The sequence below is a fragment of the Jatropha curcas genome, chromosome 10 (genome assembly GCF_041381405.1).
Source record: "Jatropha curcas cultivar XTBG-Jc1 chromosome 10, XTBG_Jcur_1.0, whole genome shotgun sequence".
Taxonomy (NCBI): Eukaryota; Viridiplantae; Streptophyta; class Magnoliopsida; order Malpighiales; family Euphorbiaceae; genus Jatropha; species Jatropha curcas.
Window position 1 is genome coordinate 25,866,486 of NC_143160.1, and position 16,976 is coordinate 25,883,461.

A 16,976-nucleotide genomic window follows, 5' to 3' on the forward strand; every position below is an offset into this window, starting at 1 on the left:
AGATATACAAAATTTTGTTGTATTTTATTCACATTGCATTATTGGAATTGTAGAATTTTATTTATATAGAATTATCTAGAATAAGAAATAGTGTTTAAAATTGTTTGTAATATAAATTACAAACCGACAAATTAACCTGCGCAAAGCGTGAGCTTTCATCTAGTTCATTTATAAGATTCAATTGCAATTTTTGGTTGTTTAAATTCAAAGATATATTCATTTGCAGTTCAAAACTAATTTTAATCGGGTCACAGTTTACCTGTGAAATACCGTTAAAGGCTTCTCAATCTCCTATTTGGCAATAATATTTTGGAAAAAATAAGAGGTTGAGAGACAAATTCTATAACATACTTTCTGCATTGCAAATTTCATTGGAATGGAAGACAGTAAAATATACTATGATCCAAACATGACAGAACAACATTCACAATTGACCGACCAATTTTCCGCTAAATACGTTAGCAGCAGTAGTAATAGTAGTACTAGTAGTAGTAAAGCCTTTGCTTTCACTGTCGGGTGTATACTAAAAATCATCAGCTGGTCTTCAAATAAAATGTCAGCTTGTCAGATTATCTTTTTATTGCATGCAACCATTCAGAAAGTTTTATGTAGTCCGACCAGTTCTCCACCGTCGAATTGGCTTAGCCAAATATGTAGATAAAGGAGTTTCAGGAACCGGAAGCAGTTTTCCAACCGCAGCAAGAGGCCAGCTGCATGCATAGAGGCCAGTAAGTATATTACAAATCATTGTTCAAAGAACTACACAGCAAATATTTTGTCCCCAATTTTCAAGCAGCTAACCAGAAATTTGGTTTAAGAAAACATACCAACAAGAACTAAATCAAGAACATTTAATAACCTGATATCAACTCAGGCTCAATCTCAAACTAATTCGAGTGAATTATTATTTAGCCCCTCCATTATAATGAAATACATCAATCAAAACTCAAGTTTCCAAAAATTAGTTTGATAGTCCCTCTATTTTAATTCCATCTAACTATTTAGTCATTCCATCTGATTTCCGTGGAGTAGTATTAAAATGTCAATTTTAGCTTCATACAACTGTAAATTTTCTTCTCTGCCACTTGTTTGAACCCTCTTCATTACCTATGTTTGTTATCCTCCTCTATTTCTATATGAATTCAAATTCAATCTCAATGTGTTAAAATATTTTACGATAATTAAATAGTTAGATGGAATTAAAGTAGAGGGACTACTAAATTAATTTTCAAAACACAAACCCTGAATAGTATATTTCACTATAATTGAGAGCACTAAATTAATTCTCAAAGTGACCTATTAGTAACAATCATATCTTTTGTTTGTTTGTTTTAAGATTTTAACAGTTATATCTAGGTCAAAGAGATAGTTCGAGTCTTTCCAATGACCTAATTTGACAAGACAAATAATCTCACATTAAATTTGACAAGACAAGTAATGTCTCATTAACTTCCAACAACAAACTAACCTGAGAAATCCAATAACCAAGCATGCAAGCCATAACGTCCAGTTAAGTCTCACAGTTGAGGTAAATTTCCCCGCGAACTCTATGAGGATTATCTGTGAAATAATTTTGAGAACCATTATGAATTCTAAGAATTCAGATAATAATAAACACCCAAATAGGAAAAAAGAAGGGTTGCCACCTGCAGGATGAAGGTAAATCCAACTATTCCCATAAACAAGCGGTTTTTGGTGACTCCACTGAAAACATTGATTTCGTCTGGTTTTCGAGCATTGAACTCATTGAATATCTGCAAATCAAATAGTTGGCAAATGCATGCTTCACATTTTGAAACGTGCAAAAGTAAAAGCACATAATAAGCCTAATTTGGCACGTTAGCTGCTTTAGTTTAAGTTTCAATCCCATCAGATGTCACAAAGAGAAGAGAAAATTTTAAAAATTGCATGGAATCCAATTGACTGCATAGGCAAAACTAAAACTAAAGGACCAAATACATAAGTTTACCCATATACTTTATGTGAAAAACCTTGTGGTACCCCAAACTTTGCAGGAGTGCCCCTAAATTACAAACTCTTTTGGTAACATTATACACCATTTTTTTTTTTATCTTTTTGGCTTTATATTCAAAATCTTGATTTGATACGTGGTTCGTTTTGGATACATTCCCATTTTTCAACTATTTAAGTAAGTTTGATTAGATCTAGTTTTATAAAGATAGCGTGTTTAATAGAATAATTTTGCAAGTTAAAGTGTTTAATAGAAGCAATTTCATAAGTTAAAGTGTTTAACAAGTCAAAATAAAATGTTGAGGATTTTGCGAAAATTATAGGTGTGAGTTTATGCATTTGGCTAAAAATAAATCGTTAAACTAACACAATATGTTCAGGACTTTATGACCATAATGAATAAGTATCGTCCAAGAAGTTTGTAGGTTTGGCACTCATTGACTAGAAAAAATATGCACTATCAATGAGTATACTTACTTGACAGAGTACAAATGCATTGAATATCATAGTATTCTTTACGTCAGTAGCATGTTCACTGCTTTCATGATCCTGATGGAGAATACTCTTGCCCCAGAAGTTGAGCACAAGGAGAACACCTACTTGATACAAAGCCTGCAATTAATTATGAGAATTAAGAGTAATCCAGAAAGTATTATCACTCAATCAGCAATCATCTATAAAGACTCCTAATAAAATAACTGGATCAAATGAGAATTACCTGTATGATTAAGTTTCTCCACATGATATTTGTTATAAGAGGTTCCCTGAAATAACAAGCAAATAACCATCCTTTGAGATCATTATACATAAATTCATAATCATTCCATTTGGATTTGTAAAGTCCATTGAAAAGCATGTATATATGACATCTGCAATTATAATATAAATAATAAATCCCAAACCATAACTTCCTTAATGAGAACAAGCTACAAAAGAAAAAGCACACTGAAACAAGGGATTAGGCCAAAACAATGCCATGATTCAGTTTCCCTCTTACTATCCATGAATCAGTAGTTTGGATGTAATAACATTCAACTGGTCACAAAGCATTTATAGAAGAATCTGCTCCATGCATGGTAAACTAAAACTGGCAAAGTTCTAGAATATAGGAGGACCCCAATCTCATAAGCTCTTATGCATGCATTTGGAAGTATCCTATATACTAACAAAGTGTTCGTCCACGATTCGCACAGTTGAAAATCAGAATAAGATCAGCCACCATTCACTTTTCTACTCCATAAAAAATGAACAAAAATCAAACCCAAATCATTTATCCACCTAAGCAAGGCCCACAACCAAGATTATTTATATTCAGTAACATCATGAGAGCCAAAATATCTATCTCAGTAGTATGGAATTTTCTGATCACATGTACAGTTGTATACACAATATTTAGTTAAGCTCTTTAGAACAAACCTGCGACCAACTGGGGATCTGTGCATAAGGTGGTCTGTAGGTGGTTCTGTAGCCAAAGCAAGTGCTCCAAGTGTATCCATGATGAGATTAACCCATAGAAGCTATAGCACAAATTTATGAATTCAAAGTCAGCTCATATCATGAGGGTATTGAGTACTACGTTTTGGTCATTTTTGAAAATCAGGCCTACTATATATACACATCCTGAACCAGGTCATAGTTGTTCACTCCTTATAGGAGTGGAAAAATCAAACAGTTCTTTATAAAATGACAAATAAAAGGAAAGTGTCAAACTAGTTTGCTTTTTCCTGTCTGTTTTCACGCAATTATTAGAAAAGATTGGTATCTTGTAAATCTGGAGCAATTTGTAGAAGAAAACCAAGACTCCAAGATAAGAAAAAATATAATCGACGTAATTTTCTCATATTGTGGACCTTTTTCTCCAAATACATCATTCTGATCCATATTTAAAATTTCAAAAGCTCATAAGCTAAGATTTAAGTTGGCCTTAAAAAAAGCCAAGCAATGCATATTTTAAAAGGAGAAGAATGTCAATGTTAGACAAGCAATCGACTTAAAGATGCAATCAAAAGATAGGCTAGGAACCCCCAAGGGGTGAGATGGGATGGCAGGGATCTCTTCTCCCTTAACTAGAAGTCTCGAGTTTGAGCCCTGGGTATGGAGTTCCCTTAAACACTCAGGAGGGAACGCTTTGCCTCCCTTTGTGGGCCTGCCGGCGCGAATCCGGATTAGTTGGGCCAATGGGCTTCGGACACTGGATGTTTAAAAAAAAAAAAAAAAAAAGAAAGATAGGCTAGGTCTATGAAATATATTAGTAGGCATAGGGATTGGAAAATTAAGCAAAATATGCTCAACAAGCAAATGAGATAGATAGATGGATAGACAGACAGGTATTGAGAGAGCGAAAGAGATACCTGTACAGCATTCAAAGGAACATCTCCAGAAGATACTGCTGCAACAACATTAATTACAAGAGCTGCAACATTAACCGTAAGTTGGAATTGGATAAATTTCTGGATATTGGCATACACAGAACGACCCCATCGTACAACCTAAATCAGAGAAGAAGATTAAATTGTAAATATAATCTGTTTTATTATAATGCAATGCTGAGGAAGGAAAAGAAACTAAGCATTTTGGATATTGGTGGAATATTGTAATTAAGAAGATGCCATACAGTCTGAAAGGTTTATGAGAATAACAAGACTCTGCCACTTCAATGTTTCTCCAATAAGGAAGAAAATTTTAACCAAAGAAATTGGACACTACTTTTGTCTTAAAACATATACTTCCATTCCAAATAAGTACCATAAAAGGGTAAGGGAGCTTTCAAGTGTTCCATTGGTACCAAAAAGTAATAAAGCAACCAATTGAAACTTTTTGCAGATGATGTGAGGCCTAGTTCCACTCTCATACTTCCCTCTTCAACATATATTGCATAAAAAAATTTTTAAAAAAAAATTGCTGATTTTTTTTTTTATTGTATTGTGGATAAGTAATATGAATGCTAATGTTATTCTCTTTCGAAAGGGACAAATAAGGCAAATCACACACATGCGCCCCTCCCCCCTTCCACTAAAGGATGGCTTTACACAATTTTTTTCTGGTAAAGCATAAAGTGGTCACTAACCTTTACAACTGAAGCAAAATTATCATCCAAGATAATGATATCGGAGCTTTCTTTTGCAACTTCAGTCCCTTGAATGCCCATAGAAAGGCCAATATCTGCCTAAAATATAGAAATGCAAAAATACTATCAACTATGCCAAGGAACCACTAAATGAAAGGTGGGAAGTCAAGAAGATAAAAGTTTAGAACAAAATGCCACAACTGAATAATGAGAATATATAACACGGCAAAAGGATTTGATGCCACCTAGAACCACCTTAGTATACTACCAAAAAATTTTTGTTTCCATTCAGGCATATAATAAATGAAATCTGTCGCCATGGAATACCCTTGGTCCTTTAGTATATATTACAGGGATGCTTGATTTATAGCATGCGGACACTTGAACAAAAATCACGGCTGCGTAAGTGTTTAACTTGTCAGACACTTGCATACTGGAGTTTTTTGCTTTTGGACATGCCAGCAAAAGCATATCTCCAGATGACTCATAATTCAACCTTCACAATGTTAATAAGCTGAAAACCCTGTGATTGTTGGATTATACACTCATACTTGCCTATAAAAAGCACACAAATTGAAGTTAATGTGTCTAGGATAATGGAAACCTAATAGTCTGAACCAATGGTCTACTTCCATAGTTTAGAATTGATGAAATCTCCTAACGCTTCTTCAAAAGTATGAAACAAGACGCCTTAGAATTCATATAAATCATATCATAAATCTCAATGTATCCTGCAAATCTTTTAACTTTATTATATATCAAACATCATGTTAGTAACAAAGATGCAGTGATCAAACCTCATGAAGTGCAGGAGCGTCATTTGTGCCATCGCCAGTAACTGCTACAACTTCCCCTCCATTGCGTAAGGCTTGAACAAGCAAAAGCTTATCACTAGGAGAAGACCTCCCCATCACCTATATCATTACTTCTAATTACGCACCATTTTCATGCTTAAATTGGCCAAAACTTATAATTATACTTCTACAAGATAATTATTAGGTGCAAATTCTTTGCTAAGATCTTTAATCAATGGCAAACCCACGTTGAAGAGAAGGTGAGTAATTAATGATTGCCCCCCTTCCCTTGTAAATAAAAAATAAAAAAAAAATTGCAATTCAGGTCCTATATTCGAACCCAGGACCTGCTTTATTTTTCTATCAACCTTAAACATTCTGAACCCTCCCCGAGCTCTGATATTAAAAGTTTTGCACCCCTTAATTTAAATTGTTGGCTTCGCCCCTGCCTTTAATTATGTCATGTGGTCATAACCATTTAATGTTGTTTGATACATACCGTTATTTTCTTGGCAACCACTTCTCTTTCCTTTTCAGAATATGCACGGAACACCCTTCCTTCAATGATATTAGGCTCAGTAGCATCTGCATTTGATCCAAGAATCCCACATTCAAGAGCTATTGCTTTTGCTGTTTGAAGATTGTCTCCAGTAACCATCCGTACCTATAATTTTGCAATTACATCATCCCCAATAAGCCATTTACAAGATTTGTTAATAGAACAATATATTATCACCAAAAAAAATGATATACTACTCGCCTTTCTCATAGATAGGAACTAAAAAATATAAAAGGGCATTATACCTAATGTGAACCACAGTAGTTAGCCACACATTAGGTAAAATCCAAAGATGATTGCAGAAAAGAAGTAACAAGATACCTTAACACCGGCTTCTGTGCATACTCTCACTGCATTGTCTACACCAGGGCGACAAGGATCCTGCATTTAAAATCTTAGAAGCAGCAAAAACACATGGAGAAATGAAATTTACCATGAAGAAGGATTGCTCAAGTTCAATTTACTTATTTAAGAAAAAACAGAGAGAAAGGTAAATCTTAAATATCTTTATACAAAAGGATTGTGATATAACATGTAATTAGTGCAAGGACTATGATCTAATTATTGTACATTATTTTCTATATATATATATATATATATATGCAAGCTCACAGCACTAGAACATTAATGTCGCACTGCATATCTCTTCAGTTAAAAGTAGGTCACATAGTATCACTATATACTGCACAACAAGAACATGTACGTAAGGATGTGAACATGAATAAACATTTAGAGTAAAAAGGTTCTTGTGTAGAAATCATATGGAAATTGCAATATCATTTACAGAGATAATTAATTTAAAAGAATAAAAGAGGATGTATAGCATTCACAAAATAAGAAGAAAAGTATTTAAAAAATTGTAACCTTAATGCCAACAATAGCAAGCAAAACAAGGTCATCCTCCGGTAAAATCCATTTGTCTAAAGCTTCTTCATCAGCCAGAACTTTGTCCGCATCATATGATCTGTATGCAATGGCAACACAACGCAAGCTGCTTGCAGCCATTTCATCAATAGCATCCTTGAAAAATTCCTACAGAACAATATACATTAATATAGATTCTTATCCTAAAGTTTGTGGACAGTGAAGATAGTTTAAGCTACGTTCTAAGCCTTCAAATGGATCAACAATTCAAATGACCTGTTTTTTGACACGCAATGCCTGGTAAGTAGCAAAATTTCACCTTTAAAGACAAGGTTAAGAGATTGGTCAATATTTACAAGATGATAATTGTCATTTTCTGCAGCTTCTATTATGTAAATCTTTAACTTCTAACTCAATTGACAAGGTAATGCAAACTGAAAGGGAGCCTCATGCATTACCTCAAGGTTGAAAAAAACCTTTAAGATTCGAGGAATGATGATACCAGTTCTTGTGAATTATCATGCATCAGTGTACAGAATGATATGCTAATTGATAACCAAAACCGGATAATTGGCTAACTTGGAAATAGAATGATGAAAGCTAAGACTAAAACATAAAAATAAGAACTTGCATGGGCAGTGATTGTACTTTGGATGGATTCATTAAAAAAGCATTAGCAGCATCTATGTTCTAGCCATATCTAATATATCCAGATCTATCTCATTGGCATCCATAATCTTTCAATATTTTGGAGACTTAATAACAAATCATTTTGCAAGTCATGGCAAACTACATAGATGAACTTAAATTGATGCTAACGAACATGGCAAACGAGCATGCCTAAAAGAAGTTCAGACATTTAGTCAAAATGTCAAATGCAAGTTCTGAAAAATTTCATTTAATTCATGCTTTCTATAGAGAATTCTTCAAAACATTATAATGATTTCAGCAAGAGAACACTAATATAGACCTTATCTTCATCCATGGATTGCAGGCAACAATTTGAATCAATATATCCTGTGCATGAAGCGAGAACTATCTCAGCAGCTCCCTTCCAATGTATATGGATTTTAGAGTCACTCTGCAAAAATTAATTTATAAAATTTCATTAGCACAGGAAAGTCTATGACTCATCGAAAAATATGAAAACAGATATATTACACACGTTTTTTAACCCTTGCTTCACAAAATCATGGTTGGAAGACAACCAAACAATTTGGACTCTGCTATGGGAGCCAAAAGTACAATTGGACACCCAGTTGCCCAGTTATGAAGAGAAACTGGGTACTTGCACAGTTCAGAGAACAGCAAAACTGAGCACGCTGCACCTAGTGTACGGAAGTTCCAAAGCATGCTTAGGTAAGTCACATATCATTGAAATAACATAATTCTTGCCCTGTTATGATGATGATGTGTTCCCCAAGTTCTATAACTTCCGGAATGGCGTATCAAATTGAAGTTTCATGAGCCAAAATGTCCATCCTGCAGCTCCAGAATGGCTGCACAGAAGTTTCTAACAGTATTCTTTTTTCCTTAGGCATCCAAAATTCCAGTTGCGTGAGACTTCCATGCATCACGGGATGGAGAGAGGCTCAGATCTATGTAGCCTTTTACATGCTCCACAAAGAGGCTCATTCCATGACTAGAAACTATGACCTGATGGTTCAATGGTTCAATCGTAACATTGCACCAAGGCTGACCTCATAGGCTTCAGAGTTCGGACAACGTTAAATTTTAAAAATAACCTTATAGTTTTTTGTTCTCACATTCAATATCTTGTCTATTCAGATCCAGCATTCAAAATATAAGACACCTAATAACATATATAAGTACACTCATATTCATAAAATAAAACACTTAAGATCTTTGCACCAATGCTTTTGAAATACAAAATGAAAATGAAACTAAAAATGTTAAAAGGACTTAAAACAATATGATCCTAAATCCCTACTAAATAGCAATAATTCCAGCAGTTTCAACTGCTCATCATCAAACGCAACATATCCATCTTTTTCATCATTATTTAAATTCAGATTGTTCATTTCCAATGTCCTCTTATTCATCTTCTTTAAACTCCACTTCAGAAGAGCATCCAGAAGAGGAAAAGGGAAAAAAGAAAACCTGAAAAGGGAGTTAAGGCACCCAGGAAAGAATTAAATGACGGAGAAGAATTAAATGGCTGGAACAAAGGAAAGAAGAATTGACAAAGAGAAGAAGAATAGAGAAAAATGACGGAGAAAGAGAGAGATAGAGCCTGATTGTGTACAGCGAAATTCTAACCAGCAGCAACATGTATTCTTCCCCTTTCTATAGAATGGCTCTGATTTTTCAACTAATGTGGCTTTTATTTTTTGTTTTAATTTGAGTTGGGTGCATTAAAACATTGTAAGTTCACATAAACATGGAGATCTCTAGAAAACAAGGGAAAAAAAAAAAAAAAGAGGAAAATGAGATTTATGGGATTTTATTTTATCAGGGCTTTCTTCAAGTGCCTGTGGCTAACCAATGGTAATTTCAAAAGAATAGTATAAGAAGCATGAAGATTTGATAGAACATCAAAGTTTTTCTACTTATCAGCTTGTTCTTTATCTTTGTTGGAATTGGCAGAGCAGAAAACTAACTCACACAACTCACGCACACAGAAAAAAAGGTTCTATAAAATGAACCTTCAAAGATCTGTGAGCACTCAAGCTAAGACCATACTGCTACCTCCCACTAACTTTACCTGCTAGACAGCAGGGTTACAACTTAAGTGAAAAAATTAACTTCCCTTTCAAAATGCAAACTAACTAAAGTATTTCAACAAAAATCTCACCATTCCAACACTTCTCCTCAAGCTTTTTGTTGTAGTAGTACAAGCTGTTCTTTCATAAAGCATCATTTGAATTCATTTGAATTTTGTTTTCCTTTCTTAAGCACCATTTTTCGAATCTTCTTGGATTTGTTATGCATCTTGGAGGAAGTCTTTTCCCCAAGCCTTCCCAATGATTTTTTTTTTTTTTTGTTGAGCACTTGTCTGTGGGCTTCATTCTTTTTGGACTTCTCACAAAAAAAAAGTCTAAGACTTCTACAGGATATTCACAAGAAGCCTAGTTGTTGTAGCATCTACTACCCTTGTCAAAAATGGCTATTCTTTCCATTGCTACATGTGAGCAACTATAATCTTCACAAAAAAAATTTTCTGCTACCCTTTTCAACAGGACAGCAAATTCTTTTAGCAATTTTTGCATATGCTAGGTCCCTTTTCAACTGCTTTTTGCAATACTTGGACCTGATTTGGTCCCTTCAATAAAGTTCTGTATTCTCACAACTTTCCTAGTTCCTCTTCAACAAGATTTCTGCAGCTTTAAGACATGCCTAGGTCCCTTTTCCACTGGTTTTCTGTAGCTTTTTAACGTGCTTTGGTCGCTTAAATAAAGTTTTGCAGTTTTAGGACTTGCCTAGGTTGTCTTCAACAAGATTTCTGAAGTTTTAGCACATGCCTGGGTCCTTTTCATATTATGGCTATGCTAGTCTTCTTCAGACATTTAGTTTCAACTTTCAAATACCAAAAAACAAAATTTTCACCCTTGAAAATGTTTGGAATTTGCAAAGTGACAGAAATTTGATGAAGAAATGCTTCATCTAGAATACAGGTCCAGAAAGTTTAACCATTCATTGGGTAAGAAAGGAAGAGAGCCACGATAAAGCAAGAACTAAAAACAGCAAGAAGGGGCTAAAATCTACAGAAGTTCTTTTGTCTTCTCTTTTTGATTTTCAAGAACTTCTTTTTCTCTCAACAATACTCCTTTTGCTTTTACCTATAAACCCTTAAAGACCATCTAAAGCTCTGTCAAAACTTACAAATACATATAAAAGCCCCTTAAGATTACCATGTTGACAAATTATAGGGCAGAGATAATACTAACTCACACAACGTAAACACACAGAAACAAACTCTATATAAAGAACCTAAAAAGAGCTGTGAACACTCAAGTTAAGTTCATACCGCTAACTAACACCACTAAAAGACAAAGCTAACTTTCCCTCCAAAATTCAAACTAATTAAGAATATTTCAACAAGAATCTCATCATTCCAACAATCTTCCATCTTCTTCTCTCTTCTTTGGTATCTTTCTTCTAAATCTCACATCCCTCTATCTTCTTCTTAATTCTATTATCTTTTTTCTTCTCCACAAGTGATTCTGCATCATTAAGAAGAATCATCTCACTTTAACACGCTTACAAAAACACAGCCCGATTATATCAAGGTTGCGCTTGACAAACTTGCTGTATTTCAATGGAATTTTGATAGAAATTTGCTTCTCTATTCCCCCAAGCTGATTGGGTTTAAATAGACTTAAGTATCCACAAACATGGAATAAATTCCTAAATTACAGTCCTAATTGATGCCCATTGTCTCCTAATTATGGCTGGCAATTACAGCCTTAATTGGCTCCATAATTGATGCCTAATTTGTCTCCTAATTGATGCCCATTGTCTCCTAATTATGGTTGACATTTACAGCCTTAATTAGCTCCCTAATTGATGCCTCATTTGTCTCCTAATTGATGGTTATTTACAGCTATCTTACAACAGTATAGTCAATTAATTACAATAGTATACTAACATCCCCCCTCAAATTGATGCTGGGCGATCAAGAAGCATCAATTTGCCAACGAGAAATTGATGACGATGTCTTGTTATAGATTTTGTGAATACATCAGCAATTTGAAGAGCAGTGGAGACATGTGGAAGAGAAATGACACCTGTATCTACGGCCTCACGAATAGAATGACAGTCGACTTCGATATGTTTGGTACGTTCATGAAAAACTGGATTTGTAGCAATTTGTATGGCACTAGTGTTGTCAGCATGCAGAGGAGTAGAATGAGGCTAAGGAAATCCAATTTCAGCAAGTAAGCCACGTAACCAAACAATATCTGAGCAAGCAGCGAACATAGCTCGATATTCAGACTCAGTAGAAGATTTTGAAACACGGTTTTGTTTCTTACTTTTCCAAGATATCAAAGAATCGCCAAGAAACATACACCAACCAGTTATAGAGCGTCGAGTGTCTGGACAATCGGCCCAATCAGCATCACTGTAAGCAACAAGGCATACGAGAGAGCCAGCAGGAAAGAATAAACCCCGAGAAGATGTGCCAAGAAGATAGCGAATGATTCGACAAACTGCCACCAGATGTAAGTGACGCGGAGTACTCATGAATTGGCCGACTTGCTAAACTGCAAAAGAAATATCGGGCCTTGTAATAGTCAGATAATTCAAACTGCCAACTAATTGTCGATAAAGATATGGATCAGGAAGAAGATCTCCGTTTTGACTAAGATAGTTGACGTTTAATTCCAAAGGAGTATCAACAGGGGATGAATAAATATCCCAAAATAATCATAGTGAACTTCCAGCCCTAAGAAATATGTAAGTGGACCAAGATCCTTCATATTAAAAGAAGTCTGAAGAGATTGTTGAAGATTGAGGATCGTTGATGTGTTAGTGCCAGTTATAATAATGTCATCTACATAAACAAGCAGTAGAACAAAACCAGCAGAACTCTTGTGAAGAAATAAAGAGGAGTCATATTTACTTTGCACAAATGAAAACTGAAGTAAGGTAGACCGAAACTTGTCAAACCAGTCACGTGGAGCTTGTTTTAGTCCATACAAAGACCTTTTCAACTCACACACATGTGTTGAAGATGAGGAAGTCAAACCCAGTGGAAGTGTCATATAAATATCTTCTTTAAGATCACCATGAACAAAAGCATTTTTGACATCCATTTGATGAAGAGGCCAACCCTGAGAAGCAGCAACTGCAATAATAGTACGAACGGTAGTCATCTTTGCAATTGGAGCAAAGGTCTCCTCATACTCCACTCCGTACTTTTGCTTATTGCCAAGAGCAACCAATCGAGCTTTATATCAATCCAAAGTTCCATCAGAACGAAGCTTGACTGAATAAACCCATTTACAGCCAATGGGCTTAACATTTGGAGGGCAAGGAAGAATTTTCCATGTATAATTGTCGTGGAGAGCTTGAAGTTCGTCCTGCATGGCTTTTTGCCAACATTCATTCTTGGAGGCTTGTGAGTAACAAGATGGAATAGAAATATTAGATAAAGTGGCAGAATATCCAGCAGGATTATCAAAAAAACCATACCGTCTTGGAGGTCGAGATATCTGATAGATCGACGCAGAGTAGATTTTGGAGAATCAGACATAGATGAGGGATCAGTCTCAGGAAGAGGCATCGTTGGTTGACGTCTTTCATACACAAATCTAGGCTTAAACCGATTAGGAACAATTGGTAAATCCTCAAAAATTGGAAGAATGGGAGAAGTAGAAGAAGACTTAGCAAGATTAGGAAAGAAATATTGATGCTCAAAGAAAATAACATTTCGAGAGACACGAAATTTTTTAGAAATGGAATCATTACAAACAAAACCCTTTTTAGAAGAATTATAACCCATAAACGCACATTTAATAGATTGAGCTGAAAGTTTATGACATTCATGAGAAGGTAGATGGAAAAAACAAACACAACCAACTGTGTGTAAATCATGATAATTAGGATATTGTTGATACAGACGAAAATATGGGGAGTCAAGACTTAATACCTGAGAAGGCATTCTATTAATTAGATAAGTTGCACTAGATAAGGCTTCAACCCAAAACTTAGATGGAACTTGATGCGTCTCACATCGCCCGTGGAGTACATCCTGGGCTAGTGTATAAGGCTGGGTTCAGTCCTTCCCCTATGAGCTAGCTTTTGGGGCGAAATTAGGGGTCCAGATCCTTATCATTTGGTATGAGAGCTCTGGCTTCGTAGGGTCGGTGTCTCATGGGGTTCGTCAGAACGCCAACTGAGGCAGTCGGGTCTTATGGGGGTGGGGATGATGCGTCCCACATCGCCCGCAGAGTACATCCTGGACTAGTGTATAAGGCTGGATTCAGTCCTTCCACTACGAGCTAGCTTTTGGGGCGAAGTTAGGAGTCCAGAGCCTTATCAGAACTGAAAATCCAATTAACAAAGTTCGGGTTACATCCAAAAGATGACGATTTTTACGCTCAGCAACTCCATTTTGTTGTGGTGTATAAGGACATGAACATTGTGAGACAATCCCTTTCTTACGAGGAAAATTCTGAAATTCATGAGACATATATTCTCCTCCAGAATCAGATCGTAATACTTTAATACAAGTAGAAAACTGAGTCTCAACATAGGCCAAAAAGGTCTTGCAAACAAAATATACATCAGATTTAGAATGAAGAAAGTATACCAATGTATATCTACTATAATCATCAATAAATGTCATAAAGTATTTGCATTGAGCATGAGAAATAACGGGCGTAATGCCCCAGACATCACTATGAATTATATCAAAACATTGGACAACACGACTACCATTAGAAGGAAAAGGAAGAGTTTTGCTTTTACCGAGTCTACATGTGGAACAATCAAAAGGAACCTTAGCAAGGAGTTCTTTATTGCCCAAGAAACCAAAATTTGATAAATGAGACAAAATAACAGGATTAGGATGACCTAAATGCCTATGCCATAGTTCACTTTTACTAATAACTGTAGTACAAAATGAAGAGATACGAGGAACGGAAAATAGTAGTGGAAACAGTCTCCCAACTTTAGGCCCCTTCGCGATTACTGACCCCAATGCTTGATCCTGCACAAGACAACCATTACGAGAGAAATGCACATCATAATTCTTATCTACTAACTGACCAACCGAAAGAAGCTTAGTTGAGAGCATTGGAGATATAAAAACATTGTTGAAACATAGTCTAAGATCTCCAATCTCAGTAATAGGTATTGTACTACGATTTGCAATCTGAATTTCAGTTGAACCATGATATTTGCGAACATTGGTAAGCATGCTAGATGTGTTTGTCATATGATTTGAGACAGCAGAATCAACAAGCCAAAGTTGAGAGGAGGAGGTATCTTTACCTTGTAGTCCTAAGGCGGAGAAAGCTAAAATAATCATTTGTTGCACCATTTCTGGAGTAAGAATCACAGGTTCAGTAGCTGAAGAGGGAGTTGTAGAAACTGTTGGAGCAGCAAAATGAATGAGATTATTTGGTGCAATTGGGATAACATTCGATTTTCGATTTTGAGGCCGTGTCGGACACTCCTTTATGACATGTCCTTACTGTTTGCAATAATTACAAAACTTCTTTCCACAATTGGCAACAATGTGGCCATAATTTTTGCAATTATAACATTGAATTCTACTCATGTCCCGACCCTTTCCTCTTCCTTGGGCAGCAAAAGCAACCTTGACAGTATTTTTTTGTTGGAGAGAGTTCTAAATGAGAAAACGTTGTTCTTCGTGAAGTAATTCGCCAAAACAAATATCTAAAGAAGGTGAAGGAATACGAATCATTAAATTTGAGCGAAGTCTCAAATTCAGACCTCAACTTCATTAAGAATTGATCTCTTTTGCTTTGCTCATGAATTTCTTAAAGTACAGAGAGAGATTCTGCATGCACTTTAGCATAAATAGTGTCAGTAAACTCAGCCCATAAATTCTGAAAACCAAAATAATATTCCTGAATGGAGAGATTTCCTTGGGAATAATTAGCAATATCGCTCTCCAATTGAAAACGTCTTGCAGCATTGTCTTGATTATAGACCTTTTTCAAGTAATCCCACATGGCTTTTGCAGTTTTAGAAGACCTCAGATTAGGAGCAATAAGAGGGTCAACTGACCCCAGAATCCATGTCATTACTCTTGCATCTCTAACTTTCCAATGAAGCAACTCCTTAGCATCTTTAGGAGCTGGATCACTTCCATCAATATGGCCCAACAGTTCTTTTCCTGTAACAAAGTGTTTGAACTGAAATTCCCATGAAGAGTAATTTTTTTCCGATGAAACGAACATGAAAACTCTCAACTGCGTTTGAAGTGAGCATCTCAAATAGCACAAGGAGACTAGAAATGCAAAATTAGCAATAACAAAACCAGGAGCAGGTCTACTAGAAGGAGCAACAGACCCTCCAAGATGAAAATCCTACAGCCAGAAAGTTGCAGGATAGAAAAATGTCCACCAGAATCTCTTCTAAATGAAAAGAATTTCCAAATAGAAATTCAGAATTTCTATGACCGAGAGTTTATCAAAGATATGAACTAAACAAAGAAAGCAGAAACAGAAACTGCAGAATTAGAGACAGCAGAACATGCACTTTGTTCTTAAAAAAACAAAGCTGAAACTCATAAAAGAACAGCCCTAAAATTGCCTAATTAGGCTCTGATACCATGACAAACTTGCTGTATTTCAATGGAATTTTGATATTGCTTGTCTATTTCCCCAAGCTGATTGGGTTTAAATAGACTAAAGTATCCACAAATTTGGAATAAATTCCTAAATTACAGCCCTAATTGATGCCCATTGTCTCCTAATTATGGCTGGCAATTACAGCTTTAATTGGCTCCATAATTGATGCCTAATTTGTCTCCTAATTATGGTTGACATTTACAGCCTTAATTAGCTCCCTAATTGATGCCTAATTTGTCTCCTAATTGATGGTTATTTACAGCTATCTTACAACAGTATAGTCAATTAATTACAATAGTATACTAACAGCGCTTATATTAAGAAACAAATAATGAGGTCGCCTTAATCATTATTCATCATGTAAGCAAAAAATTTGGCTGGCTTCATTCTTCTGGATATAATGAAAATTATGTTTAGTTGAAAAAGGATGCATC

At 35.4% G+C, this 16,976-nt stretch overlaps 1 protein-coding gene across 5 annotated transcripts in view; it reads right to left on the reverse strand.

The window, feature by feature from the left end:
• Nucleotides 1-338: 338 nt before the first annotated feature.
• ACA9 (autoinhibited Ca(2+)-ATPase 9) overlaps nt 339-16,976 on the reverse strand; it is a 31,228-nt gene continuing 14,590 nt past the window's right edge. For 4 of the 5 annotated variants that reach the window (XM_089715595.1, XM_089715593.1, XM_089715594.1 and 1 more), the window contains 13 exons: nt 8,226-8,336; nt 7,256-7,423; nt 6,713-6,772; nt 6,332-6,496; nt 5,836-5,952; nt 5,039-5,137; nt 4,323-4,460; nt 3,388-3,488; nt 2,690-2,735; nt 2,449-2,583; nt 1,647-1,754; nt 1,469-1,560; nt 339-710 (listed from right to left, as the gene is read on the reverse strand). In XM_089715595.1, coding sequence (XP_089571721.1) covers nt 605-710; nt 1,469-1,560; nt 1,647-1,754; nt 2,449-2,583; nt 2,690-2,735; nt 3,388-3,488; nt 4,323-4,460; nt 5,039-5,137; nt 5,836-5,952; nt 6,332-6,496; nt 6,713-6,772; nt 7,256-7,423; nt 8,226-8,336 — 1,446 coding nt within the window. In that variant the 3' untranslated portion in view covers nt 339-604. Of the gene's footprint in view, nt 711-1,468; nt 1,561-1,646; nt 1,755-2,448; nt 2,584-2,689; nt 2,736-3,387; nt 3,489-3,779; nt 4,163-4,322; nt 4,461-5,038; nt 5,138-5,835; nt 5,953-6,331; nt 6,497-6,712; nt 6,773-7,255; nt 7,424-8,225; nt 8,337-16,976 lie in introns of those variants that run through there. The other variant, XM_012220688.4, reaches the window with a different exon arrangement.